The 26,784-nt window shown below is 40.9% G+C and overlaps 1 protein-coding gene across 1 annotated transcript; it reads left to right on the top strand.

The window, feature by feature from the left end:
• The first annotated feature begins 49 nt into the window (after positions 1-49).
• LOC115379191 (uncharacterized) lies at positions 50-25,944 on the top strand. The gene is made up of 16 exons (XM_030079914.1): positions 50-201; positions 1,309-1,439; positions 2,411-2,556; positions 5,092-5,282; positions 7,835-7,936; positions 9,456-9,594; positions 12,977-13,127; positions 14,939-15,071; positions 16,263-16,415; positions 16,543-16,580; positions 16,688-16,717; positions 17,194-17,360; positions 18,205-18,659; positions 19,517-19,616; positions 21,315-21,621; positions 24,886-25,944. The coding sequence occupies exons 3-16, from the start codon at positions 2,437-2,439 to the stop codon at positions 24,966-24,968; spliced, it is 2,169 nt and encodes a 722-aa protein (XP_029935774.1). The 5' UTR covers positions 50-201; positions 1,309-1,439; positions 2,411-2,436; the 3' UTR covers positions 24,969-25,944.
• The last annotated feature ends 840 nt before the right edge of the window (positions 25,945-26,784 follow it).

Raw genomic sequence — 26,784 nt, forward strand, 5'->3', positions numbered from 1 at the left:
CTGAATAAAACTCCACCTCCAGCATTTCATCAGCGCTGAGCGTACCGTGAAAGCAAACTCGGACAAAAAGCTCAGCAACTTCTGGGTGCGCTCGCCACCTTCTGAATTAAAGCCAATCAAAACCTCCAGGATTTAGTGGAACTTTGAAAGTTTGGGAGGAAATTATCCGAGAGTCACATTTGGCATCTAGAGCTCTCCCAGGTAATGGAAATAATTTATTTATTTATTTATTTTTCATGAGGCGTGTTCGTTTCACTTTGCCTTGTGTTAACAGATAGGCAGCCTAGAGTGGATTATATTTCAGAACCACAATTCCAAAGCAAATCCAATTTAATCCTTAATCCTTGTATTTCAGGTGAACTTGAGTCCCTCTGGCGTGTTATCAGCTGCGTACCCGTCTGGTTTTGTGATTGGATCATTTCAGCACGCTCAAATTTGAGCAAAGTAACAAATTGGGTAACAAACTTTGATATTTACACACAGCGCTGTCGGCATTTACTTGTGCAAGAGCAAAATGGCAGGAACTCCTATTTGATCAAACATAAGCAGCCGAAACTAAACCGCCTAAAGTCCTCGGTGCCTCTGCTGGACTTAGACTGGTGGACTTAGGAGTTAGAGAGAGAGAAGAGGGTTTTGTGGCTTTAGAGAGCAACACAGACTGATCAGATTCTGCATTCGCTTTCATCAACCAGGAACTTTAACACATAACTCCTCTGTGTGCTAAGCAGTTTTGTTGCTCATTAATTAATACATGAATGAATGAATTTTAGTTAATTTTGTGTCTTGTCTTGTGATCCATTCCTCATGTGATTATAAGACACCAGACACACAATTAACGAGCAAATAAACGCTGCCAGGTGCACACAGTTTACACATCAGAAAAAGAAGAAAACATTTAATTTAAGCAATGTTCGCATCACTTAAGCCAAAATGAATATGTCATGTAAATGTTCTCTTTGTTGTGAAAACCTTGCATTCAAAGAGCCATTCAGCCAAGTCTGTCTGTGTCAGTTAACTACATCAGATCTGGATTTTTGAAAGCTATTAAAAATGATTTTAAGTGCAAATCATGATACAAAGGACAATAAAACCAAAGAAACAGAAGTTTGACAAGAGGTCGAAGGTCAAAAGTCCAGGAATACTAAGAATGGAGAGATCTAGATTCTCTTTCTTTTCAGTATTTATGGTTTATGATGAGATGTGAGATGAATGATGTCAGCCCAATGTTTGTTTAAAGAAACATGGAGTTGGCTTAATCTTCCGTTTTAATGTTGGTGGTTAAACACAAAACCATCTGCACCGTAACAGGGTGGACCCGTCACGCGACTCGGCGTTTTTTCCGTCATCCGTCTCGCTCTTGTCTGACAGAGAAGTGACTTCCTGTTGGTCCTCATCCCTCCTCGTCTCCACTCACAGACCACAGAGCCTCGACATGCCCGGTACGTCTCACATCACCATCATTTGGTGTTTACAGGACTGATGTAACGGACAGCGGTTCTCAACCTGGGGTCCGGGGACCCCCAGTGACTCTTGAGGGGGCTCCAGGGAGGCCCCAGAAAAATGGAGACTATTTTAATTTCACTATTATTTCACTGGCTAGAAGATAGCCCAGTGACAGAATGTACAAGTTTATAGGTTTCACACTCCTCGCTGTTAATCTGACAATCTTCAGGACAGGCAGCCATGGAATAACTAAATCTTTGAAATGTTTATATATTTTCTATATTTAGTATCAAAATAATACATTAATCACATAATCTCACATGTTTGTTGACAACAAAGCTCATCCCACATTTCCAACTGCCAATCAAAGTTCTTAAGAGGAAAAACTACACAAACGTTCATGAATCTATTCATTCAGTTCGTCCTCGTACAAAAATGTCCCTTTTCAGTTGTAACTGCAGTCATTTCTTCCATCACGTACACCCGTCTCTGTCTCATTTTAGTTAAGTGAAATAAAAGTAAAAACTTAAGACAATAAAAAAAACAAAAATTGACTGAAATGAGATTTTGAACTTACAAAACGAACTAAAATAAAATTTTAAAAAAAATACATATATAGAGAAAATGTGTTTACTTTATTTTCCTTTGAGTTAGTAGTAAGATATAAAAATTATCCCCAGAGAGGAAACCACTCTGTAGGAATAACTAGATCTGTTAGCTAAATCAGACGGGGATCGTCTCGTCAAACACACTCCAAACACACTCCAAACACATCCAAACACACTCCAAACACACTCCAAACACATCCAAACACACTCCACGGCACCTGAACAGGTTGAGAACCGCTGTTCTAGAAAACAACCAGCAATTCATTTACAGACAAAGCACCTTGCATTTGCCTGCCCTAGCTTCCCATAACCTCTGTGTGTGTGTGTGTGTGTGTGTGTGTGTGTGTGTGTGTGTCCAGGCGTGTGGCCCCAGTGAGGCGCTGCCATGCCGGCTGGGCTCCTGCTGGCCGTGCTGCTGCAGGGCCTGGCTCTGCTGCCGAGCGACGCCTCCCCTCTGGGTCTGGTGGTCCACGTTTTGCCTCTGGATGCCAGCGGAGGAAACACGGTGCGCTCCTTCTCCTCTCCGCTCTGCTGTCTTTTTCCTTTTTGTGGACATACAAGTCAAAATGTCTGCAGATCTGTGACTCCTTTTCATTAAGGGTGTGGAATATTTGCATGGTATTATAATGATAATAATACTAATACTAATAGTAAACTTTATTTATGTAGCATTTTTCAAAACAGTTACAACATGCTTTACATAACAAATAAAAATGACACACACAATCAAGATAAGAGCATAAAAATTAAACATAATAAAACATGGAACATAGGACCTGATAAGAGAGAGTGCATTATAAATACAGCAAAATTTAAAACAAGTCATGCACTAAAAACAGTAAAAATATTATAACTAAAATATGGATAAGAAACTACAGATGTGCTCTAAAAAAAAAACTTTTTTGTAAGAGTGAGTTTTGCAGAGTGATTTAAAAGAAGATGCTCCTCAGGTGGGGCTCTAACGTAAAATTCCACTTGGAAAAAATAATGATTACTGATTGTTTTAAGCCTATTGAAGTTTTTTTGGTACATTTTTTATCATCACAAATGGAAATGCACAGTGTGTGTGACAAGGTCAGTGTTTGACAGGAAGAGTTTCTGCAGTTTCATTTGTAAAATCACACTTTTCCCTTCTGCTGTACATTAAAAAGCCTTTCCAGTGACTTCCTGACCTTTTCAGAAGTATTCCAAGAAGACAGATCGCTGTTATTTTGCCAGCTAAACCAAAGATTTCTTTAAAAGACCCAAAAAAGAAGAAGAAAGGAAGAAATTTCTGGAAAAAAATACAGACACCTTGGCACCGAAACTTAACTGGGTTGTATACTGTATATTTTTTCTATCGATAAAAGTATATGAGCGGCTTTTGAAATATTATCTGACCTCAGGAACGCTGTGATGTGTTGACCTCAGACGGTCATTCTGCAGATGGACTGCATTTCTATAGCACTTTTCTAGTCGACTGACCACTCAAAGCACTTTACAGTGTTTTGCCTCACATTCACCCGTTCACACACACACTAATAGCAGAGGCTACCATGCAAGGCGCCTAGCTGTCCATAAGGTTCAGTATCTTGCTCAAGGACACTTCGGTACACTCTGGAGGAGCCAGGGATCAAACCAGGAACCCTCCGATTACCAGATGACTGCTCTACCTCCTGAGCCATGCCACCCACAGATCTTTGTTTTGTTTTTTTTGTTTTTTTAACTTTTTTTTTTTTTTTTTTTTTTTTTAACTTTTTTTGGTGTTTGAACGGCCAAGTTAGTAAAGATTTTGGAGCAACACCGTCTTCTGTGCATGAAACAAATTGATTTTCTTGTCATAGTACCTGTCCATGATGTGTATAAAACATTTGGGCCTATTGAATGTACAGGGTGTCCATAAAGTCTCTTTACAATTTAACAAATTTATTACAAAAGCAAACAAATAGACAAATCTGTGGAAATTATTACAAAATGAGCAGTAGATACTTAAGTTTTTTTTTGTTTTGTTTTGTTGTTTTTTTTGCCTCATTTAATACGCCTCTATATGGGCACCATTAGCTGCAAGAAGCACATCAAGATGCTACTCGATTTCATGTTGGCTGTAGCAGAGCCTCATCAATGGTGCCAATGGCATCAGTGATCTTTTGCTGAAATACACAAATGCAGTGTGATTAAAAACTCTGATAACCACTGATACAAAGAACAAATCTGATTAACATATCTCATCAAGTGCTTTTGTAATAGAATTTTTAAATTGTAAAGAGACTTTGTGGACACCCTGTATATGACAGAGTTTTGCCCACAGTACAAAAAAGCTAATGTGCTGCTTCACTTTGATTTTGACCCGAGTTACACCTCTTGCTCTGAATCTACATATTATCTTTGGCAAACCTGTTTGAGATAACTGGAAGGGGTGTGGCCTCACCTGGTGCACAGGTGAGACTCGTGGACTGACACTGTGATTGATGGAAATAATCACACGACTGAACTGTTTCCGTCTCAGAGATTTGAAAATGACTCAGATTTGAAAATGAGATTACTGACAGGGAGGCTTTAATGTTCCTCAGCTTAGTTTCACTTTGACTCTGTCTCCTATGATGTGGAACATAAAATGTTCCTATAAGGTTCCAGTTCCTCACAGCAGACATTTACATTTAGATTTTAAGAGTTACGTTGTACATAAAGACATGTTATATTACAAGCTGTTAATCTTAAGTTGAATTCTTAAAGGAACACGCCAATGTTTGGGACAAAATACTCTTTTTCCCAATTCCCCAGACTGAGACAAAATATTTGACACCGTTTTCTCCTCTGTACATCCAGTGGTTCAGTTTCTATAAGCAGGATTTTGAGTTAGCTTAGCACAAAGACTTAAAGTCTATGGGAGTTGTTAACCTTCATGAAAAAGTCGGAAAACTGTTATTTTGCTCAAAACGTTGGAAGATTCTTTTAAGGCTTAATCATAAAGTCACTGTTGTTTGGTATAAAACCTGAGTGGAACACTGATGTGTTGCTTATGGGTTTGATGTTTTCTGACTTGACGCTTCTCTTCTCGCAGGTCCGGGCTCATTTCACCGCCATCGCTCCAAACCCCTGCCCGGAGCTATCGGGGCTGTGTGGCCCCGGCAAGGACTGCGTGCCGCACCTGGCCTCCGCCCCGCTCAGCGGCACCAAGCCCGGCCCCGGCTGGTGCGTCCGCCAGTGGCAGAAAACAGTTCCCAGCAGCTACAACGCCACCATCAATGTGGGGTAGGAGGCTCACTAATAGCGTTTTTCCACTATAGTGCCGTGCCGCGCCGTGCTGTGAAATTCGAGGTTTCGCATTCATTCCCACTACACCAGCCCGCTTGGTTCCTTTCACCAGCCGTGAAAGATTTCAGCCCGGTTTGACATCTGGTGCTGGCCCAATTAGAACGGGGCCGCGGAGGCGGGCCTAAATATGATCTCCTTCGTGATTGGTCCGTTAGAATGTCAGTTAACCAGGCTGCTACAAACTGACAAGTGACAAGTGTCAACCATTAAACCGTCAGCCAGTGGGCTATTATTTACAAACATTAGTTTCTGGAGAGATTATGGAAGAAATTGATTTGCTTGCTGAGTTTTTTGTTGGGTTTTTCTGTTGTGTAGCCTAGTTTACATTTTTCTTACAAATGGAAATGGAAATGTGACCACTAAGCGCAGATGGCAGAGCATCTGTGAAGATGATGATGATGATGGCATCAGGCGACCTGACCGGGTGGGCGCGGTACCGACCGGTGCCGCGGCTGACCCACCATTTAAAAAAAAAGTGGCAAAAAGCTAATGTAACAACTTAGTCCAGTCATTTTATGAAAAAACCTAGGACAAATTGCAAGAGAAGCAAACTCAACTGATTTTGTATCCTCAGTTTGTCCTGAGTGAGGGGAAAAAAAGTCCCAAGGAATCCCATTGGTGGAAAGTTTTGAAAATCACCTATTTATGACCACATATTACCAAAAAACACTGTTTTTACCACACAGGGGAAAGGGGTTCAACATTTTACTTTCAGATATCACTATAAAAATTCAAAGGTTACTCTATAGTAACCTTTTAATTCACTGTTTAAATATCTCTTCTGGCATTTATTCCTTATATTCCTTATTAGCGCATATCAAATCAGATAATGTGTGATATGCATGTGTAAACAGAATAATTCAAAGAACTTGTAATTGACTTTTTTTCTTGTCTTTGTGTGTGTAATCAACTTGTGAATTTTTATAGTGATATCTGAAAGTAAAATGTTGAACCCCTTTCCCCTGTGTGGTAAAAACAGTGTTTTTTGGTAATATGTGGTCATAAATAGGTGATTTTCAAAACTTTCCACCAATGGGATTCCTTGGGACTTTTTCCCCCTCACTCAGGGCAAACTGAGGATACAGAATCAGTTGAGTTTGCTTCTCTTGCAATTTGTCCGAGGTTGACCCCAATTTTGGCCTAAAATGACTGGACTAACTGACAGCTCCTCTTGTTACTATAACAACTCCATGGCAACGAGCGCGCCTCTCTAATTCTATGACGCAGACCCGCTGGTACCATAAGCGATGGAAACACAAGGCCAAACACGGCATGGCTCTTTATAGTGGAAATGAGCTAAAAACGTCCTGTTCTCAGCGTGTCCACCTTTGGTTTGTGCTGCTGTGCTCAGTCAACACTTTTGGTTATTTATGGGGAAAAGAGAATTAGAACAGCTTAATCAATGAGCAGGACTGTGACATTGCTCATATTTTATTTAAGAACTACTACAGACTGATAAAATGACACTGAGTGAACACAGCCAGGGAACACAGAGTGGACCCCCAAAATGTGATTTGATGTGATTTTATAAATATCTGGTTACGTGCTGTAAGGAAATGTGGGCTATTTAATTACTTCAACTGCAACTTCAACCTCTAATTAGTTGCTTCAACCTCAGTGTGTTTTGCAGACAAGCATCCAAGCAAAATGAAATTTTAAGTTTGTTTAACATTGTTTATGGAAACTATATTTTATACTCGACCCAAATCTAACTCTTTACTTGAGTGAGCTAGCTAGCTAAACCCCTTTCCACACTACACTTAGCCCTGCGCTAACAGTCCTTTCACATTTGCCTGTTAGAACGGGGGAAATCTTCTCTTCTTAGCCCAGAACTAAATCCCACTGCAAAGCAGGGTTACCTGTCAGTTTTTGGGAGGATAGTCCCCAAAAAGTTAACCCTGGATTACAGTTAACCCTGGATTACAGTTAGCTCTGGATTACAGTTAGCTCTAGATTAGTTAACCCTGGATTACAGTTAGCTCTAGATTACAGTTAGCTCTAGATTACAGTTAGTCCAGGGTTACAGTTAACCCTGGATTACAGTTAGCTCTAGATTACATTTAGCCCGGGGTTACAGTTAACCCTGGATTACAGTTAGCTCTAGATTACAGTTAGCTCTAGATTACAGTTAGTCCAGGGTTACAGTTAACCCTGGATTACAGTTAGCTCTAGATTACATTTAAACCTGGATTACAGTTAGCTCTAGATTACAGTTAGCTCTGGATTACAGTTAGCTCTAGATTACAGTTATCCCGGGCTAACTGTAATCCAGAGCTAACTGTAATCCAGAGCTAACTGTAATCTAGAGCTAACTGTAATGTGATGGGACAGCGAAGCTAGCGAGCTAACAGTCTTAGCTTTAGTTAGCAGTTAAAGATTGTTGAGCTAATCCCGTTCAGTCTCCATGTTTCTGCCTGTTCAGGCTACAGTAGACTGTTTATATCTTTTCAACTCTTTATCCTTTGTTTGTGTTCCTGTTGGTCGGTCAGGTCTGAGGTGTTTTTCGTGGCGCTGAGGGCCGGACCCAGCGTCCGGGCCAACAGCGGCCGGCTCAACACACCTCCTTATGTTGGCCTTCCTCCTCCTCTGAGGTACAGCTGCCACACACACACACACACACACACTTTCACAGGTAATGTTGAAATGCTACAGGTAAAGTTGCTGGAAACAACCACAGAAGGTTATGCATTTTTCAATAGCTTTTTTTTTTATTATTTCATTTTGACTCATTGTTTTCAATTTCAATTTAGTTTTAATTCATTTTTAAAGCGGGTTTGCCAGTTCAGTTTTTCATTTTGAAAATGTTTAGTTTTAGTTCAGTTTAATTAGTTTCAGTGTTAGCTTTAGTGTGTTTTTGTAATCTGTGGTGTTTTTAAGGGGTGAGGTTCAAAAAGGTCAGAGAAGGTGTGTTGTGGAATAAAAACACAATGTCTGTCCTTCTCTTTCCCTCTTTGAACACTGTGGGGTTTTGTATGAAATAAACTATTTGAGGTAACAATAACAGAGTATTTTTGACCACCTGTGGATCGACAGGTGTTTAGGAATCGACCACAAGATGACAAGGACAGGACAAAAGACGCACCGTCCACCTCACCTGCTGTCAGAGAATTTCTAATAACGTTTCAGTACAGAGACCTTCACCAGGTTATTTATATAACTTTATATATTTATATAAATAACCTGATGAAGGTGTTTAAATGAAATATTCTCTGACAGCAGGTGAGGTGGACAGTGTCCGGCAGTCTTTTGTTCTATTTCAGGTAACAGAGATGTTTCTTCACACCTACAGGTGGGAGAAATGTTTCTTCCTTTAGAAATGTCTTTAAAAAATCACTTAACTACAGGGCACACAGACAGCAAGGTGTGTTCAACAACTCTCCAAGCTGCTATTACACCCACAGAGGCATCATTCCTATCACGTAAATAATGAATGAAATTGATTTCTTGGCCCTGAAAACATCTCAATAGGATTCAGATGCAAGTCTCCACCTCCTCAGCTGTAAATGTTTCAACAAAGGCAGGAACAAATGTCAAACAAAGATGTATAACAGTAAAAGGTGTAAATTTATGGAATAATTTAGAAATAGGAGTAAAATAATGTAATATGCTTAATAGACTTTAAAAGCTATTTAAAAATAATATTATTAGTAAATATAAAACAAAATTATGAACACTAGTGTATTTATGAACTGCCTTGGGACCCTTTGTATGTTCAATATACACATATTTTGTTTTTGTGTCTTTCATTTCATTTATTTTATTTTATTATTTTAAGTGAGCTGACGAAAGCTTAGTAATGTAAGAAGGATAGGCAAAATAAGCTAAGGCTTCAGCCTATACCTTTCGGTCAGTGTATATTTGTTTTTTTTTGTTTTTTTGGTTTTTCAGTACTGAACCGAAATTAAATATTATTTATTTATTGTTTAAAAATATGTGTATAAGATAGTTTATTTATGTGTGTATTTGATTTCTGCAAGTTGAAAATGACCGAAATAAATTCACAAAAAACTAAAAACATAAATGGATTTTACGCGTCTACTGTGTCTTATCTTCCTCTCTCTCTGTTTCTGTGCTTTATGGTTTTGCTCGCTGACACCTGGATGTGAGCAGGGCGCGTGTGAACTGCCCTCACCACCTCCACCTGTCAGTGAAGGACCTGGACGGCGACGAGGTGCGATGTCGCTTCGCCCGCGCTGACCGTGGAGAGTGCCCCGGCTGCTCCCAGCATGCCTTTCTGGAGCTGGACGAGGTTTATTTATTTTATTTTATTTAACCTTTATTTAACCAGGCAAATCATTAAGAACAAGTTCTTATTTACAATGATGGCCTGTCAAGAGGCATAAACCTCTTGGGGAAGGGTGGGGGTGGGGGGGCTGTAAAGGAAAGAGGTTTGGTTAGTGGAAACAGGAGAATAAAGTACGGCAAAACAGCATACAGCAAGACATTACACGACAATGCGGACATACAGCAAACAACAACGGTAAGACAAGGTGCATGCACGGTAAAGATGACGGCTGTACAGACATACGGTAAGACAAAAAACAAAAAACAAAAAAAAAAAAAACAAAAACAAAAAAAAAAAGGTGGGTCTCGCCGTCGCAGAAAATCGAACTCCACTCCTCGGAAACAGACACGTCTGTATGACTGGGATGCACTGTGCCTCATCCTCACTTTTAGCCATATTGGTTTTTCATCAGTGCCCCTATTGCCTATATCAAGTCATATATTTGCACAGCACGGCAGGTGAAGCTGTACGGAAAATACAACATGCTCAGAAGAGAGTAACAAATGAGAAAAGTGCACCAGTGGGACAAAAAGCTTCTTATTCTAGAGCAGGAGACTGATAGAGCAGCACTGAGTCTGACATCAAGAGAAAGCAGGGAAAGAAAATGTGGAAAAAATAAATAATAATAAAAAATAATCAGGTGTTCTTCTAGGATGAGGGCAAACAAAACAAGACAATAAAAAAAATTAATTGTCTTGGGGATGAAGTCCAAACAATCCAAAAATCTGAGGAACTCTGTGAAAAAAAAGTTTGAAAAGATCGTGTACTCATCACGGGACAACAACCACTGCTTCATGAGGACGGGGGGACATCCTGATGAAGAGCCTCAGGTGTTTTTTGGACCGTTTCTCACAGATGGACTTCATTCACAAGACAGTTTTACAGTTATTTTTTTATTGTCTAGTTTCTTATTCGAGTTTAACTTCCCATGTGAGGCAAATATGAGCAGAGAAGTGCATCAGCTCGTAGTGAGAACAGCAGACAGGCAGCTGTGTGTGGTTATGTAAACGTGTCAGTTTAACTTGCTAATATAATGTAAATGCTGTGGTGAATTACCAGGGCTGATTTACTGGTACAGAGGTTTAACGCACATGAATAAAGTTTAGGTGGAGAAATCCAAAACGTACAAAGCAGTAGGTAAATGATTTGTCTCATTACACGATAGGGCATTTGCCACTGTAAGATGATGATATGGCAAATTAAACTATACAAACTGAACTTTAAGTATGTGCACACCGAAAAAAAGAAGGCAAAAAGCCTGACAGAGTCATCTTTACGCCGCGGGTTTACTCCATCTTCAAAAGTGCAAACTGCTCAAAGCAGCCGTGGATTTGTGAGGCTCAGCCTGAACTAAGTCTGCGACTGGAACAATTCACTTACTTGCACTTTTGAAGGTGAAATAAATCCACGAGGGGGATTTCAGCGGTAACTTTGAGGCTTTTTGTCGCCTTTTTTTTAGTATATGAGGACTTCAGCTGAGTTTCCAGGTTTCAGTAACCGAGCATCAAACACAGTATGTGAGTAGGTGCAGCGTCCTTTCCTCGTGTGTGAGTGTTTGTGGATTAAAGCCGTCTGTTTTGACTCTAACTGCTATGAAACTGCACTGGAAACAGGCCTGTGCATCATGCAAATATTTTCTCTACACAAGGAGCTCCACTCTCTGACCTCCAGCAAATTTCACTTTCACTTCACTGAGTTCTTGTTCTGCACATTTACAGTAAACAGCTGTTGCTCAGGAGAAGCTTGGAGCTGCCATCTAGTGGTCAAAGTGGGCATTACTAGTGTAGGCCTTTATTTTGACATTCATCAAACCAAATTTTAATTTTTTTTTTTTTTTTTTTTTTTTTTTTTAACGCTGGCCCGACCTTATCATGATAATTTCCCACTTCGGGTGCCTGTGATTACCAGTCCCAGCAGAGATAGTCAGCACTTGATACAGGATCCTTTGGGAACGTCGTCCTGCTCGCTGTGTTATAGGAAGATGTGGAAGTTGAAGCAAATTGAAAGAAAGAAGCTTAGTTACACAAATCCCGGCTCCTGAGGCTGGCCGCGCCGGGATATGCTCTGTGGACGCCGGGCGTCGTGGCTTTGTAGTCACACCTACTGCCCGCTAATTTGGCGAGAGAGGGATTTGAGGTGAAGACTTGCATCTCTCCGCCGAGGCAGATAAAGAAAGCCGAACCACCAAGTGCTGATGTTGCCTCTGGCTGGGAAAAAAAAAAAGCACATCAGTAAGAAAAGAGTCTCTGTGCAGCAACTAGGAGTTATTTTCTCAGAAATAATAAAACATTCTCCTTTATGCAGTTCTCAGTGTTTGACTCCCTGTTTCTGCTATTACATGACACTTAATATCATGTATATAGATCGTAATATCTGGAGTTATTGGTCTAATTGGTTCACTGTGAGTACATTTGTCACAAAAGTAAGTTTGGAGCTCACTATATGAGAATAGTGGATCACAAACAACAAATGAACAAATGTGTCTTTATCCTCTTATCTTGTAAAAACTAAGAAAATATCACTTCCCAACCTGCTAAAAAAAGAGGATGAGCAAATCTGTGCCTGTCTGCAAACAGATTTGACAGATATTAGAAATCTCCTTTGTTGTCTCCTTGTCAGATAAAACCAAACATGTACACACACACACACACACACACACACTGTCACTCACTGTTGAGATTATGTTGTGTTACGTGTCATCAGTGAAAATCACAGTAAAGAGTTAATCTGACATCTGACTCCCATCTGCCTCTGCTCACATTCCTGTGGTGGATGAGAGTGTAAACTGGCTCTGGTTTGCTGGAGGCATCAAGAAAACTTTTACAAGTGTCTGTGTTAAATCGGAGGAGGAGATGTTTTCCCCCTCTGTGGCTCACTTTGATAAATGATCTGTATCATTTGTGTTACGATATAAAATATGTTCATTTACTTGGGCCGATTTGCTCCTGTGTGTCAGCAGATTTCAGCCACTTCTACTCTTTTTGACGCATTAATATAAATGATACAAATGACCAATGTGAGATTATGAAAATCAAGTGAAAAGCATTGAGGGAAGGTCTCTCTTTTACACAGAGAGCAACACAAAATGATTGAAAGTGCAGTTTTGGTGTAGAGCAAAGGAATTACAAAGCAAAGCACGATTAAAACTGTAGATATAAAGACATTTAGAACATTTTAAGACTTACTTAAAGTTTGTGTTTAACAATCCCCGAGATCTTTTAGATTTCTTAATAGAGGTAATTGCATTTTTGAATCTTTAAGGATGACCTGTACTCATTTTTCACCTAAATGACTTGTTGAAAACTGCACATTGTAAGCATTTGTTTGTGCACACACTGTTTTCCAGGAGACGTGCATGCTGTCGTTCAGCGGCGATGCTCCAGCCGGGCAGTACTCAGTGGCTCTGATGGTGGAGGACATATTCCCTGTCCTCAGAATGAGCTACATCAGAGACCTCACGCCTCTCAGCTCCATCCCTGTGCTCCTGTCCCTCACCGGTGAGTCTGACTGCCCTGCCGGCTCTCTGTCATGGAACAAATCCACGTCTGAAACTAATTTCCATCTGACGTACGAGGAGCTGAGAGTTCGGTGCTGCTCGATCAGGGGGGTCAGACTCATGTCGGGTTGTAGGTCACATTCATTCAAATGAGACCTTCAGGGGGGCCGGATTATTTTTTGCTAACATCAGTATGACCCAAGTCGACACATGGATATTTTAAACTACTTTCTGATTTATTATTGTAAGTGAATCAATTTCTAGCTGTCTAATCAATGAGAAACTGTACGTTGGATCATGAAAATAACACATAATGTGGAATTACATAAATCAGACAAATGCAACAAATATACAGCATTTACCTCCCAGAAGAAAATAAAATGGCTGCTTTTTCCATCTTTTCAGGAAAAATTCTACATTCGATGTCAACCTTTTGTTTTTTTGACAGCAGGTTTGATAAACTAACAGAACACAGCAACTAGCTCACTGCTTTCTCCTTTACTCCCAGTTGATTCCACTCAAATTATCATACTTTATCATTAATCATTAATTTATCGATATATCATATAACATCTTATTTTCTTATTATACATACCGTATTTCACCAATTAATCGCCCGGGCGTTTAATACACAAAATCAACTTGGACCCCGGGCGTTTAAAAGAACCAGGCGGCTATTCGCTGCAGGCCTTTATTTATTTTTAGCAAAGACCTGCACCAGGCCATCATCGTGATGACAGTTACTGTCCAACATATTTACAGTCGGTCGATTTAAGTTTACGGTGCACCCTTTTTTTCTAACGTTAGCTAGCGCTCTTATTTTGACAGAAAACGGAAGTGCCGCACAGTTATTGTGCGGCTAACTGTTTACTTCTGCAAAAATAAGGTGAATAGCCTTATTTTGGGTTACCTCATTATGATGCAAATAATCGCCCTGGCGGTTATTGGGGTGGGCGTTTAATACGCAAAATGGGTGCAGACCCCAGGCGTTTATAAGAACCAGGCGGCTATTTGCGGCCGGGCGATTAATTGGTGAAATACGGTAACTGATAATAATTGGAATCATATCTTCAATTTAAAAAAAAAAAACGAGTCAATAATATGTTTGTGTTTGTATGTTTGTTTTTTGTTCCATAAAGGCTTGTTTATACTCGATGTTAAACACGGATTAGGATGCGGAAGGAGCCTCCTCTCCGTACTCGGCGTTTCATTTCGTCCATATTTGTGCACATTTCCTTATGGAGTCTTATGGATTCAGATGAAACAGAGCGGTGCCACCGGAAATTGTTGGGGCATCGAAGCCGAAGGTTCAAGAGAGCCTGAACTATGAGCGAGACGCGAAGAAGAAATTTAAAAAACTGATCAAACCGTCGCCGTGTTTGTTGTCGCCAGAAACTTGAGCTGCCCAATAGTGGATTTATTGTTTAACATCCATGCCAGGCATAAGAGTCTGCAGGTTTTCATTTCAAGAGTCTGCAGGTTTTCATTTCAACCAAAAACTCCACCAGGTGGTTTCACTGATCAGCTCCTCCTCTCTGCTTGAAGGGGAGCCGATCAGTGAAATCAGCTGAAAACCTGCAGACTCTCCATGGCGCCTGGTTGCCTAAGCCTGATCCATGCCAACATAAGGAATACATGGAGGTGTGTGTGTATCGTTTTACACAGATGTATTTCTTTTCAGATGTAAAAGCAGCATAAATGAGCCTAAAACTTCCCGAAAACGCTCACAACGCAGAGTTCGGACAGAGGGATCCGTATTTAACGTTGAGCATTAATGAGCCCTAACCCTAAACACGTGTTGTTGTCTTCCAGTGGAGGAGGCGTCCTCCAGCTGCAGCGCTGAGCCCGTCGCCGCAGGTCAGACCCCCGACGACGACGCGCGGCTGTACGTGTTACCCTTCCAGCAGGTGGACGTGCCCGTCAGCTTCGTCTCTGAGCTGGAGAGGTGCGTCCCGAGGAGCTCCTAACATCCTCCTCACTAACACTGTCTGAGCTCCGTGTTGAAAAGCCAAACTGTGGCACACACCTGGACACAGAGGCCAAATACTTATCCTGGTGCAGTCCAGTACAAGCTGGGCTTCCTGGTAACACCTGAGATCTGGTTTATTAAAGTACAGCGCTGTGAGTGAGGAACATTTTTATGAGAGATCAGAGCAGAAGAGAAACTGTTTTAGTTTCATCGTGGTGTGAAACAGGAAAACAGGTTTAACGTGGACTGCAAGTCATTTCAAGCTGCTATACACACCATTCAGTGGTCTTGGATCTTCTCTCCCAAATCTATAGACTGAACACTTAAGTGTAATTTGTGATATCACCCCTATGTGCTCTCGTGTTGCTCCACTAAAAAATAACAAGACTCCAGCTTTGTTTGAGCTTCAGGGACAAAGTGAATTGAGTATCTACATCACACTGTGTGGCTGCTCTTGCCCAGAAAATATAGTGTATATATTGTTAGATTCAGACAGAAATTCTAGCTTTGTTTTGAAATGTCACACAAATACAGTTGTTAATTGTTGATGCTGTAATTTAAGAATATATTAAAGGCAGAATGAGCAGGATTTGTCGGTTGCCATTTGTAAACACAGCCTTCAAAGTTGGCCGCTCCTCCCTGGCTAAGATAACCGACAGCAGCAAATTTTCGTTTCCTAAGACGTTGACGGCGTTCATTCTGTCTCTGTCGTACAAAAAAAAAATGTCCAAGACTGTGTCGCTCTTCATCCTCCTCCTCTCCCTCAGCGGGTGAAAGCCAAACCCAGTTCACTCTCGTTGTGGAACGAGCTTTGTCCGCTTGCCGTTTCTCCTCATTCATTTTTTTCCCAGTTTTTGTAGCTTCCTATTGGTTGTGGTGCTATCGATCTGGCACCGTGCTGCGCTGTGATTGGCTGGGAGCTTCACACCTGCTGCCCAAAGGCCGACGCCCAGAAGAGTCTTGAGCAACACACACTGCTAGTGGCTCAGAAGTCATTATGGAGAGGATTGTTTTAGTAGGAGTCTGTATCTTGTTTTTTATTATAATCCTGCTCATTCTGCCTGTAAATGCAGTTGATTGTCATGTGACGTTTCTTCGGGTGTTTCTGGAGGAAGCTCTGCTCGTCAATGACGTTTCTGTCTGTCTGTCTGTCTGTCTGTCTGTCAGTGTTTTGGAGATCGCTGTGGTGGGCCCCCCCGCCCTGTTCATATCTGACCTCCGGTCGTCCGGCTCCCTGACCAACATGACCCTCTCCTGGGTCCGAGGCCAAAACAACCTGGCCCCCCTGTTGCCCGTCTGCTTCGCTGCCAACACCGACAGGTGGGTGGTCCCGCGTGGCAGAGGAGGCGCCGGTAACCGTGCCCTCATCAGCCGTTTGACATTTCACATGCGGGGGTTTTCTGACGCTGTGCCGTACGCCGTCTGATTAAAACTTCTGTCTCCACAGTTTGCAGTCAGAGTCCAGATGTGTGTGGCTGTACCAGAGTAAGAGCTTCACCTAAAACCTCCACGAGATCACATCCATTATCTTTCTCAGACGTTTTAGAGGATGTATAAAGATGAAAAACATGCCTGTGTTTTTTCTCTTCTAGGGGAAATGGCGACGATGCCTGCTGGGACAGGTGGAGTAACCCTACAAACTCTGTCATGCTCTGGAGCTGTGTGCGATTTTTGTGCAGATATAACAATAATACTAATATTACTACTACTAATAATAACAATAATAATAATACAGATAAACTTATTAAACACCTTTCATACAGATAAGATAAGAATAGCTGAATACAGTAAAAGCCAGCAAAAATAAAAAAAGACCAGTAAATTGAATGTGAGAAACTGAAGTAAATAAACAGGTAGCCTTAACAGGTAAAATTAATAAGAAGCTATTTTAAATAGGTGTGTTTTCAAGTGTCTTTTAGAACAAGTGTACTGAACCAGCCTCTCTACTGGACAGCAGCAGGCAATTCCATCATATACTTATTTATTATTTATTATTTATTTCTTTGAAGTCCCCAATAAGTGACCTGACATGACCTCTACTTCCTGTTGAACAGAGCATCTTAAACAGTGACATCATCAGTCTGTGTGTGTGTTTCAGAGCTGACGTGTGAGCAGACCGACATGACCGTGCTGCTCCCGGTGGCCACGCTGACGAACATCGACCTGGCTGAGCTGCAGCTCAACAGCCCCACCTGTCCTGTCAGCTACAACAACACACACCTGAGCGCTCACATCCCCTTCAGCGGCTGCGGCACCAAGACCGTGGTAAGATCACCGCGCAGTTCTTTCTCTCCATCCGTCCGTCCATCCATCCATCCTGTTCCAACCTGATGTTAAAGGAATACGCCAACATTTCGGGCAAAACAGCCTTTTTTGATAACATTTTCACCTCCGTGTGTCCAGTGGTTCAGCTCCTATGGGTAGCATTTTGTGTTAGCTTAGCATAAAGACCTGATGTCTATGGGAGTCGTTAGCCTAGCTCCATCAAAGTGAAAAAAAAAAAAATCTTACAGCAACTCTGTGTATTTCAAATCCACAGAATACACGGTGTGAATAAGACAGCTTCAGAGTTGCTATAATAAGCTTTATTTCACTTTGATGGAGCGAGGCTAACGACTCCCATAGACTTCAAGTCTTTATGCTAAGCTAACACAATTTGGGTAACCACTTTCCCCAGACTGAGACAAAATGTTGGATACCAGTTTCACCTCTGTACATCCAGTGGTTCAGTTCCTGTGGGTAGCATTGTGTGTTAGCTTAGCATAAAGACTTGAAGTCTATGGGAGTCGTTAGCCTGGTTCCATCAAAGTGACAAAATAAACTGAACCAGTGGACGTACAGAGAAGGAAATGGTATCCAACATCTGGTCTCAGTCTGGGGAAGTCAGTAAAAGGGGTTTTTCCCCAAAATGTTGGAGTATTCCTGTAAGTTTATATCTCACACCAGGCTGTTTTTCTTTTTCCCTGTGACAGTTTGTGGAAACGAATTTCCCTTTGGGACAATAAATTCTATCTATCTCATGTCAGTAGTTGAAATCATAAATGCTCGACTCTGACAGAGCATTGAGCTAATCATCATTTCCATCATTTTCTCCTCTCCTGCGTCCCAGCACTCCGGCTCCGAGCTCATTTACACCAACGTTTTGCAAAGCGTGCGTCCCTACACGGTGATCACCCGCCTGCCCGCCCTCGTCGTGCCGCTGGCCTGTCGGTTCCCTGCCGTCCACGTGAAGGGACCGCAGTACCAGATCGTCATTCCCACAGAGAGAGAGGTTTTCGGCAACGTCACCTTCTGGCTGGAGCTGCACAACCCGGGAGAGGGGCCCTTCAGGGACTTCACCCGCGTCCCCAGGTTCCGCCACCTCCACGGCGGCCTGTCCGGGCGGCAGCGGCGAGCGGCACCGCCGTCCGCTGACTTCCACGGCAGCGTCAGGTCGAAGGTCCAGGTTCTGGATCTCCATGTGATGTCCAACTGCCGTCTGGGCCGGGCCGAGCTCATGGTGGACGGCTGTGTGGAGTCAGAGATGGAGGACTTTGCTGTAATCCACCCCGTCCTGGAGCAGGGGTCAGTGACTCAAATTCACACAGCTGACAGCAGAGTTATTATAGTGCTGTATCTTTCATTAGTTTTTATTTTTATTTTGTTGTCTTTGTTTTTGTTTGAGTGTTTTCAGTTCAGTTTAGTTTCCAGACTGGGTGTGCTTGTTTCAGTTTTTTTTATTATTATTATTTATTTATTTTTATTATTATTTTTTTTTTTAATGTTTAGTTTTACTTTAGTTTTTCTTTTTACCTTTGTTACTTTGAGTTAGTATTTTATTTTAATCTGGGCGGTGTTTGTCAGAAAAGGTTTTCCAATCCAAAGCCAATCCCTCATGCTTGTTGTACTCACACATTTGACCAAAATGAAAAAAAAAAAAAAAAAAAAAAAACTAAGGACATTTTCTGTATATTTTTTATTTATTTTAGTTAGTTTTGTAAGTACACAATATTGTTTCAGTTAATTTTCATCTTTTTCTAAAGTCTATTTTTTATATTTTTATTTCAGTTAACCAAAATGCTTTTTCATCCTTAGCTTTAATTGTTAAAAATTGTTAAGGATAGGAGAGAGGAGAGGACGCTGGCGTCTGTCTGTTCGCCGCTTCTCCGTCTCTGAATTTTTTAATCTTGTTGATGTTTATTGTGTTTCCTGTTTTCTTTACTTGTTTTTTACCTGTAGCACGAATGAAAAGTGCTTTACAAATAAAATCTATTATTATTATTATTTTATTATTATTAACCTTGGCTGAGAGGGACAGATTGGCAGTCGAATGAAAGGAAACGTTCACTCACACAGAATAAATATTTTTGAGTCGTCTTTTACAGTTTGAAGTTTAACGCCTCATGGATTTGATCCTCTCTCTCCCTGTTTCTCGTTCTCAGGTGTGTCGCTGCCACCAGCACTCTGGAGCTTTTATTGTCATCAAACACTACCAAGATCTACCGCCTCGACCTGAACACCATGGCGATAAAAGGATCAACGGTCTGTCTGCTCACACACACACACACACACACACACACACACACACACAACCATTTTCATCGTCCAAGACAAGCAAAAGTGAAACAATGAAAAAGTGGACTATCATCTCTTTTTCAGTTTTATGTGCAGGACTTTGTGCTGGAGGACAGAATCACCACAGAGGCTTTTATTCCTGTTTGCCTCTTTTTGAATAGGGACCTTGAACAAGAGGTGCCAAAAACACTGATTTTATTTGGCTACAATTAAGCCAACCCACATAAATTTGGAGTATCCGTATTAATCCCCAAATGGGAAACTGGGTTGGTCACCCACATGTAAAATTACAGATTACAAAAGGGACATAAAAAAACACAACAGCCTACACTCAAAGAGGGTGTAATAATTATTCAAGACTCCACCAAACTCAACAAAAATAAAAACGCACTGCGATATCAATACTAGTGCAGTAAATTCTAATAAATACAATCCACTTGTAAATTAAAAAATAAAAGCAACAAGCCTTTATTGTTTAGTATGAGCAAATATTTACGTCAAATAACAAGATCTACAATGAGGTCATCCAGTAAATATGACCAAAATCAGGGCTGGTGCCACTTTGTAAATGCACACAGTTTTTCTTGTTATTGGCAGCTTTAACATGCGAGGACATAAACAAGCTCTTGAAACGCTGTGGGGAGAACGTGGGCTTCATTTAACAGCAACTGAAGACGCTCCTCAAGGTGTTTAATGGCCATCAGTTTGGAGTACGCTCCGGGTTCTCATCCTCCACCACTGTTTCTGCATAGCCTGCCCTTTTATTCACTGTTTCTGTCATCGGCCGTGACGCTGTTTCCTCAGCAGATCCCAGGGTGAAAAAGGGAATGGCCAAGTTAGAAAAAAAAGATTTCAGCCTGACAGGCCTTCATCAAGTTGTGAAAATATCCACATAAGTGCACCCACATATGTTGGGGATATATAATTTACCTGAAGTCAGCTGGTGTGAATCTTAAAGTGACATTTGCCAAGCAATACAAAGGTTGTGCCCAAAGCTACAAATAACAGAAAGGAAAAGTGGGAAAAAATGAAAAACACAAAAATATAGAGGAAAAAAAAGAAATTTTAGTTATGACTGTTTATATATTGATACTATGTGTATATAAATGGATATATATTGTATAAATTCTGCAGTTAATAACAAACAATTATTTATTTATTGGTTTTGTGCATTAAAATATTTCAGTGAGAGTCAGTTTCACCTCTGTACGTCCAATGATTCAGTTCCAGTGGGCAGCATTTCGTGTTAGCTTAGCATAAAGACTTGAAGTCTATGGTAGTCGTTAGCCTAGCTCCGTCAAAGTGATCAACTCTTGTTTTTCAAAATTCCAAGATGTGTATTTGAGTTGCTGTAAAGTTTATTTTTTCACTTTGACATGGCTAGGCTAACGACTCCCATAGACTTCAAGTCTTTATGCTAAGCTAACATAAAATGCTACCCATAGGAACTGAATCGCTGGACGTACAGAGGTGAGAATGGTGTCAAGCATCGGAAAAATGGGATTTTGCCCAAAACTTGGAGTATTCCTTTAATGAGAGTGAACGTTTTCCTTCAGACGTGTCGCTGCCATGTCAAGCAGCGATCCGTGCCATATAAAAATCTTGGCTTGTGAGAATACAAAGGTGTTGTTAATCTTTGTTTCCGTGTCGTGTTTTGCTGTGTAGATGTTCATGGAGTGCACGGTGTATCTCTGCGTTCCCACCATGCCCTCGCGCGCCTGCCCCGACCCGTGCGCTCGCTCCCGTGGTCAGAGCATGGTGATCGACAACGTGTTCACCAGGATGTACAAAGTGCGGTCCGGACCCATCGACCTCGTGGCCGACCCGTCTCCACCAAACCCGGGAGCAGGCATCACCACCACTACTGCTGCTCCTGCTCCTGCTACCGCTACTGCTACTGGTACTGGTACTACGAGTGCTGCTGCTGCAAAGCCATCCGCAGCCGCCCAGAACACCACCACCACTGCACACGGTGAGATGCGTCTTCCACTCACTAAAACATGCCTCCGAGTCTTTCTTAGTTTCATTTGTGCGAATTCATGACGTGAAATATCCAACCAAATGTGTTTCCTGATTCCAAGAGGTTAGTGGTCGAGCTCAGCGGTTCTCAAAGCGGGGTACGCGCATGTGAAATTCCTTGTTACGTTAACTTAAATAAAATAACAGTCATATGTCATTTCTAGAAAAATTAGCCTATGTTATGATAAGTTCAGTAAAAAAAAAATGTAAATGTACGTTTGATGAACCACATTTTATCTTCAGTTTTCCCTCCGGGTTTCCTGAAGGTGTCAGATGTGTGTGTGTGTGTGTGTGTGTTTGTGGTTTAAATCTGCTGCCGTGGTCGTCAAGCAAAGATGTATGTTCACCCTGACCAAGAAGACAAGACAAAAAAAAATCCAGAAAGTGGATCAGTGGTTGAAATGTAGCAGCGATACAGCTGGAAACAAGGAGGAAGAAGAGAAGAAGAAGTAAAAACACAAACGACAAAATCTCCTCAGTATCAGGTTGCTGTTTCACACTGGCAGAGCTGGACTGGAACTTTTTATTTAGGATTTTTCTACCTTTTTTTTTTTTGCACTGGTCAGGGAGAACTTGACTAAAAAACATTTTAAAGGGGGTATATTACTGAAAAAAGTTTCAGAACCACTGATCTAGTTGTTTGGGGCTTTATAAATCTGTAAAACACACACACAAAAAAAACCCTTCATATTTTTGGAAATGTTTGTTCGGTTTTGAGAGGCAGTTACAGAGGACTGTCGGTGTGTTTTCAGAATCAGAATCAGAAATACCTTACTAGTCCCCGGGGAAAAATTCGGTCAGCAGCTCAAATTCTCAAGACAAAAGCATATGTGAGCATAAGTGAATTATAAGATACAAAAGGAAGATAGAATAAAAAGAAGAAATATAAAAAATATGTGCATTAGATGTGCATTAATCCTGCAATAATTTAACAATTTGGATGTATTATTGTAAAGTCCTACAGGTATAAAACTATTGTAGTTCAATAGTTTTTTACCTACAGAACTTTACAATAATTAAATAGTGCAATACCCTGGTGTATATATGCTGTATATTAGGGTCACCCAAAAACACGAAAGTTAGAAAGTCTAAGCTCCTAACCCCTAAATTGGTTGCAATACATGAGAAAACTCTGCTGGTGAAATTTTTTCTCAATTGGACAACATTTCCCCCTCTCTCATCGACCTTGAAATTTAGCCATAGACTTAGCACAGTCTTTTTTCACACGTAAATAGGGTAAAAATTTTATCCTATAGATATCACCATGAAACTTACCAAGTTACTTACAATAAGCCAAACAAAAAATGTATTACAAGTTCTTTGAAATTCTTTGTTTACATGAGCTAATTTCAAGTTGATCTTTAGCCTCACTTGCAACATTATCCTTTCCCGAGAATGAAGGTGAAACTGAATGAATAAAAATAACAATCCTTGAAAATAAGTGACATTCATTCCCAACATGTTAGAATGCAAAAGAGAAAACTCAAGAAAAACCCAACAAAATATCCTGACATAAGTACTTATATTTATATTTACATATTTACATCACACATTCACAGTTTACAAAGGTAAAGTTAAAGGCTTAATTCACTTCAACTTAAATATCTGAAAGCTTAACTTATTTCTGGCAGCAGACTGTTGGACAGTCTGTGGGAATCTGAAGCTGTGTCCCAATTCAGGGTCTGCATCCTTCAAAGTCCGGGTCCTCCGAAGGACCCGGACTTCAGACAAAGCGTCCTCCCCGTCAACCCAATGGGACGGTCTAGCCTTCGGAATATTTCCTGGTCGGGTAACCGCCATTCCCATGACAACAAACTCTGGAGACAGAAAGATAACGTTTCTTTCCATCAGACAAGACAGAACAGTAAAGAAAGGGGTTTTCGTTTAACATATATAGCGTTGGATGTTCATTCATTCATTCATTCATTCATCTTCTAAATCGCTTATCCTCACAAGGGTCGCGGGGGGGTTGCTGGAGCCTATCCCAGCGCACATAGGGCGAAAGGCAGTGAAACACCCTGGACAGGTCGCCAGTCCTTCGCAGGGCATATATGGCATTGGATGTTCAAATGAGTAAAAAACGAATATTTTATAATAGTGAAATCTGAATTTAGATGCCGCCGTGGCCATTTCAGTTAACTTTTTTAGACTGAGCAGCAGCACGCAAAGCATCTTGGGATACGGGAGCCCGAGAAGGATAGTCGCGATGCAGCCTCCGAATCGGCTACCAACGGCTGAAGAGGAGGACGCATTTGAAGTGCAGGATCCTTCGACTTTGGATGAATTGGGACAGGCCTTCGCGCAGTGTTGTGACGTAACTGGCCTTCAAATGCCGACTTCGAAGGATGCAGACCCTGAACTGGGACACAGCTTGAGGCTCCAACAGAAATCTCCGCTTCTTATGCTCGCATGGTTGCTTAGCAACTGCGCTTGCGGAAAAGGATCGTGTTGAAAACTGGCAAAACTTAAAGTTCAACTTGAAATTTGCTCATGTAAACGAAGAATTTCAAAGAACTTGTAATACATTTTTTGTTTGGCTCATTGTAAGTAATCAACTTAGTAATTTCATGGTGATATCTATAGGATAAAATTTTTACCCTATTCACGTGTGAAAAAAGACTCTTAAGTCTATGGCTAAACTTCAAGGTCGATGAGAGAGGGGGAAATGTTGTCCGATTGAGAAAAAATTTCACCAGCAGAGTTTTCTCATGTATTGCAACCAATTTAGGGGTTAGGAGCTTAAAAAATATAAAGTTGAAAATTTATATGTAAAAATAGGCCACCTTAATGTATATAGGTACACTTTATACATATTCTCAATTTCGTATTCTGTGGATTAATGCACATATTTTTATATAAGACACATAATGTACGCACTTCTACAAATTTCTAATGCGCATATTTTTATATTTCTTTATCCTTTCAATGTCTTATAATTTCACTTATGCTCATGATATATTCTTCTGTTGAGAACTGAGCAGCTTCACCTGACCCAGCTTCCCCTCGGGGATCAATATGTATTTCTGATTCTTGAGTTGAGTTGAGTACTGAGTACTGAGTAAAGTTGAGTGTCGTCTTTATAACGGTGACTGAAAGTGTGGCTAACGAAATACACACACACACACACACACACACACAAACCAACCAACTATGTTTTACATTTGAATGAATACAGCTATAATTACAGTCACTCTTCTGTCTTTTCCCTTCCTTCCAGCTCCACATGTCGCCTCAGGCTCGGCCACGGGACTGATCTTGACCCTCATCACAGTTTCTCTGCAGAGCGTCCTCCTTTGCTGAAGCTACAGGACGATGAAGATGAAGATGAAGATGAGGGAGGAGATGACATCCTTTTATTTGGCCAGCTGGGACGATTTAAGACTTAGAATCATAAAAGTAGAAAACCTCTGTGCATTTTGTGTTTTTTTTATAGAGGCAAATAAAGGCAGCATCCACTATTTCTTAAGCACAGCGTTGTCCACAAAACAGGGAGTCACACGTTAACAGATGCTTTGCTCGGTTTTGGTTGTGATGGATCTCGCCGCTCTGCTCTCTCACAAAGGAAAATGGGAAATTAAACCTTTCTGTAAGCGGCACATACTAAATGTTAATTTTCTCCTCCTCCTCCGGCTGGTTTCCTTGTGAGCTCTAATTGGCTGTTTCTGATCGCACTTCTCAAAATCCTGTCTTTACACACCTCACGCCACAAGTCGGCTTCAGACAAAGTCCTTAAAAACGTGTTTGGGGGAACAAAACCCGGCACATCTCGCCTGGCTTCACATAAAACTAAATTTTTCCATCCATTTATCGTAGCTGCTTCCTATTCAAGGTCACGGGGTTCAAGGTTTTCTTTTCTTTTCTGCCGCTGTGAGCTCGCCAAAAGGTCTGCTGCATATTTATCCAAGGCGGGGCTCGTGGAAGCAGCTCCTGCATTTCTCTATTTGAATCCACTCTTTGCAGAACTTGGTGTTTTTTCCCCCCAATTTATTTACCGTCATCGACATTCAATGGACAAATCAGGCAGACAAAAATAATTTGATACATGAATTTGGTTTGCTGTAGTTAAAAAAACCATTTCAAATTAATTAATGCAGAATAGTTTGAGTGTTTTTCTAAATTTGTTGGACTATACCGAATATTTGTTGTACCTTGCACTGATATACAACAGGCTGACTCTACAGTATATGCCTATAGATCAATGATCAGTTATACTTATTTAACCACTGCACACTGAAGTAAGTTTCTTGTAGTTCCTAATAAAGTTACAGGAAACTTATTTCAGTGTGTGTCAGTGTTGTTGCCCTTCAAATAATGTCTGCATATTTACCCCTGTCCATCCTCTGATCATATGAAACCCAATGTGGTTACACTATTAGCACTTTTTTTTAAATGTGGAGTTGCGATTGATTATATTGGGCACTCAAGTCTGTATCAGTGTTTTTTAATCAATGTTTGCTTAGACAGTGACAAAAAGAATAAAATATATTAAAAATGAAGGTCTGATTTTGCCATTTTTACAGAATATTTGCATGTGAATTAGCCTGAGAGACAAGAAACACTGTGTGAGAACATATGGCTGCTAGTGTCAGAACTGACTGAGGTGTTGCATGACTAAATTAAAACAGGGAAAAAAAGAGCCAATTAAATTGCTTCTTCACTGAAAAGAATCAGTTTCCTACAACGGAGACATTCAAAAAGAGCCAATCATTCATGAATTAACCACCGACACCTGGAAGAGGGCAACATTTTCTCTGATCGCATGGCGTTTGATGCTGTCCAAGGTGAAATACCTGCCCTGATACTGCAGACTGAGATTTGTCCAGGAGTGAAACGCAGTAGGAAATGTCAAACATAGAGAGCAGTGCAGGTGGATTCAGGACTCAACAGGGTTAATGCTGTTCACCACATCTATGGCTCTAAAACTCTGACTTAGCGCTGATTTGCTCTCTACGGAATAATATTTAAAGCTTTGCAAGGCCCTAGCTCGTAATATCTGGTTTTAGAACTTTTGGGCAAATTCCCCTTTTTTGCTGACTTCCCCAGACTGAGACAAGATGTTTGATGCAATTTCCCCCTCTGTACGTCCACTGGTACAGTTTATTTTGTCACTTTGACA

The sequence above is a fragment of the Myripristis murdjan genome, chromosome 3 (assembly GCF_902150065.1).
Source record: "Myripristis murdjan chromosome 3, fMyrMur1.1, whole genome shotgun sequence".
NCBI classification, from domain to species: domain Eukaryota; kingdom Metazoa; phylum Chordata; class Actinopteri; order Holocentriformes; family Holocentridae; genus Myripristis; species Myripristis murdjan.

What these genes read in the sequence shown, in the direction of transcription:
- LOC115379191 (XM_030079914.1), top strand. Translation starts at nt 2,437, where the DNA reads ATGCCGGCTGGGCTCCTGCTGGCCGTGCTGCTGCAGGGCCTGGCTCTG. An exon ending in ATGCCAGCGGAGGAAACACG is followed by an intron (nt 2,557 to 5,091) that starts GTGCGCTCCTTC and finishes CTCTTCTCGCAG; the next exon opens with GTCCGGGCTCATTTCACCGC. An exon ending in CCTTTCTGGAGCTGGACGAG is followed by an intron (nt 9,595 to 12,976) that starts GTTTATTTATTT and finishes ACTGTTTTCCAG; the next exon opens with GAGACGTGCATGCTGTCGTT.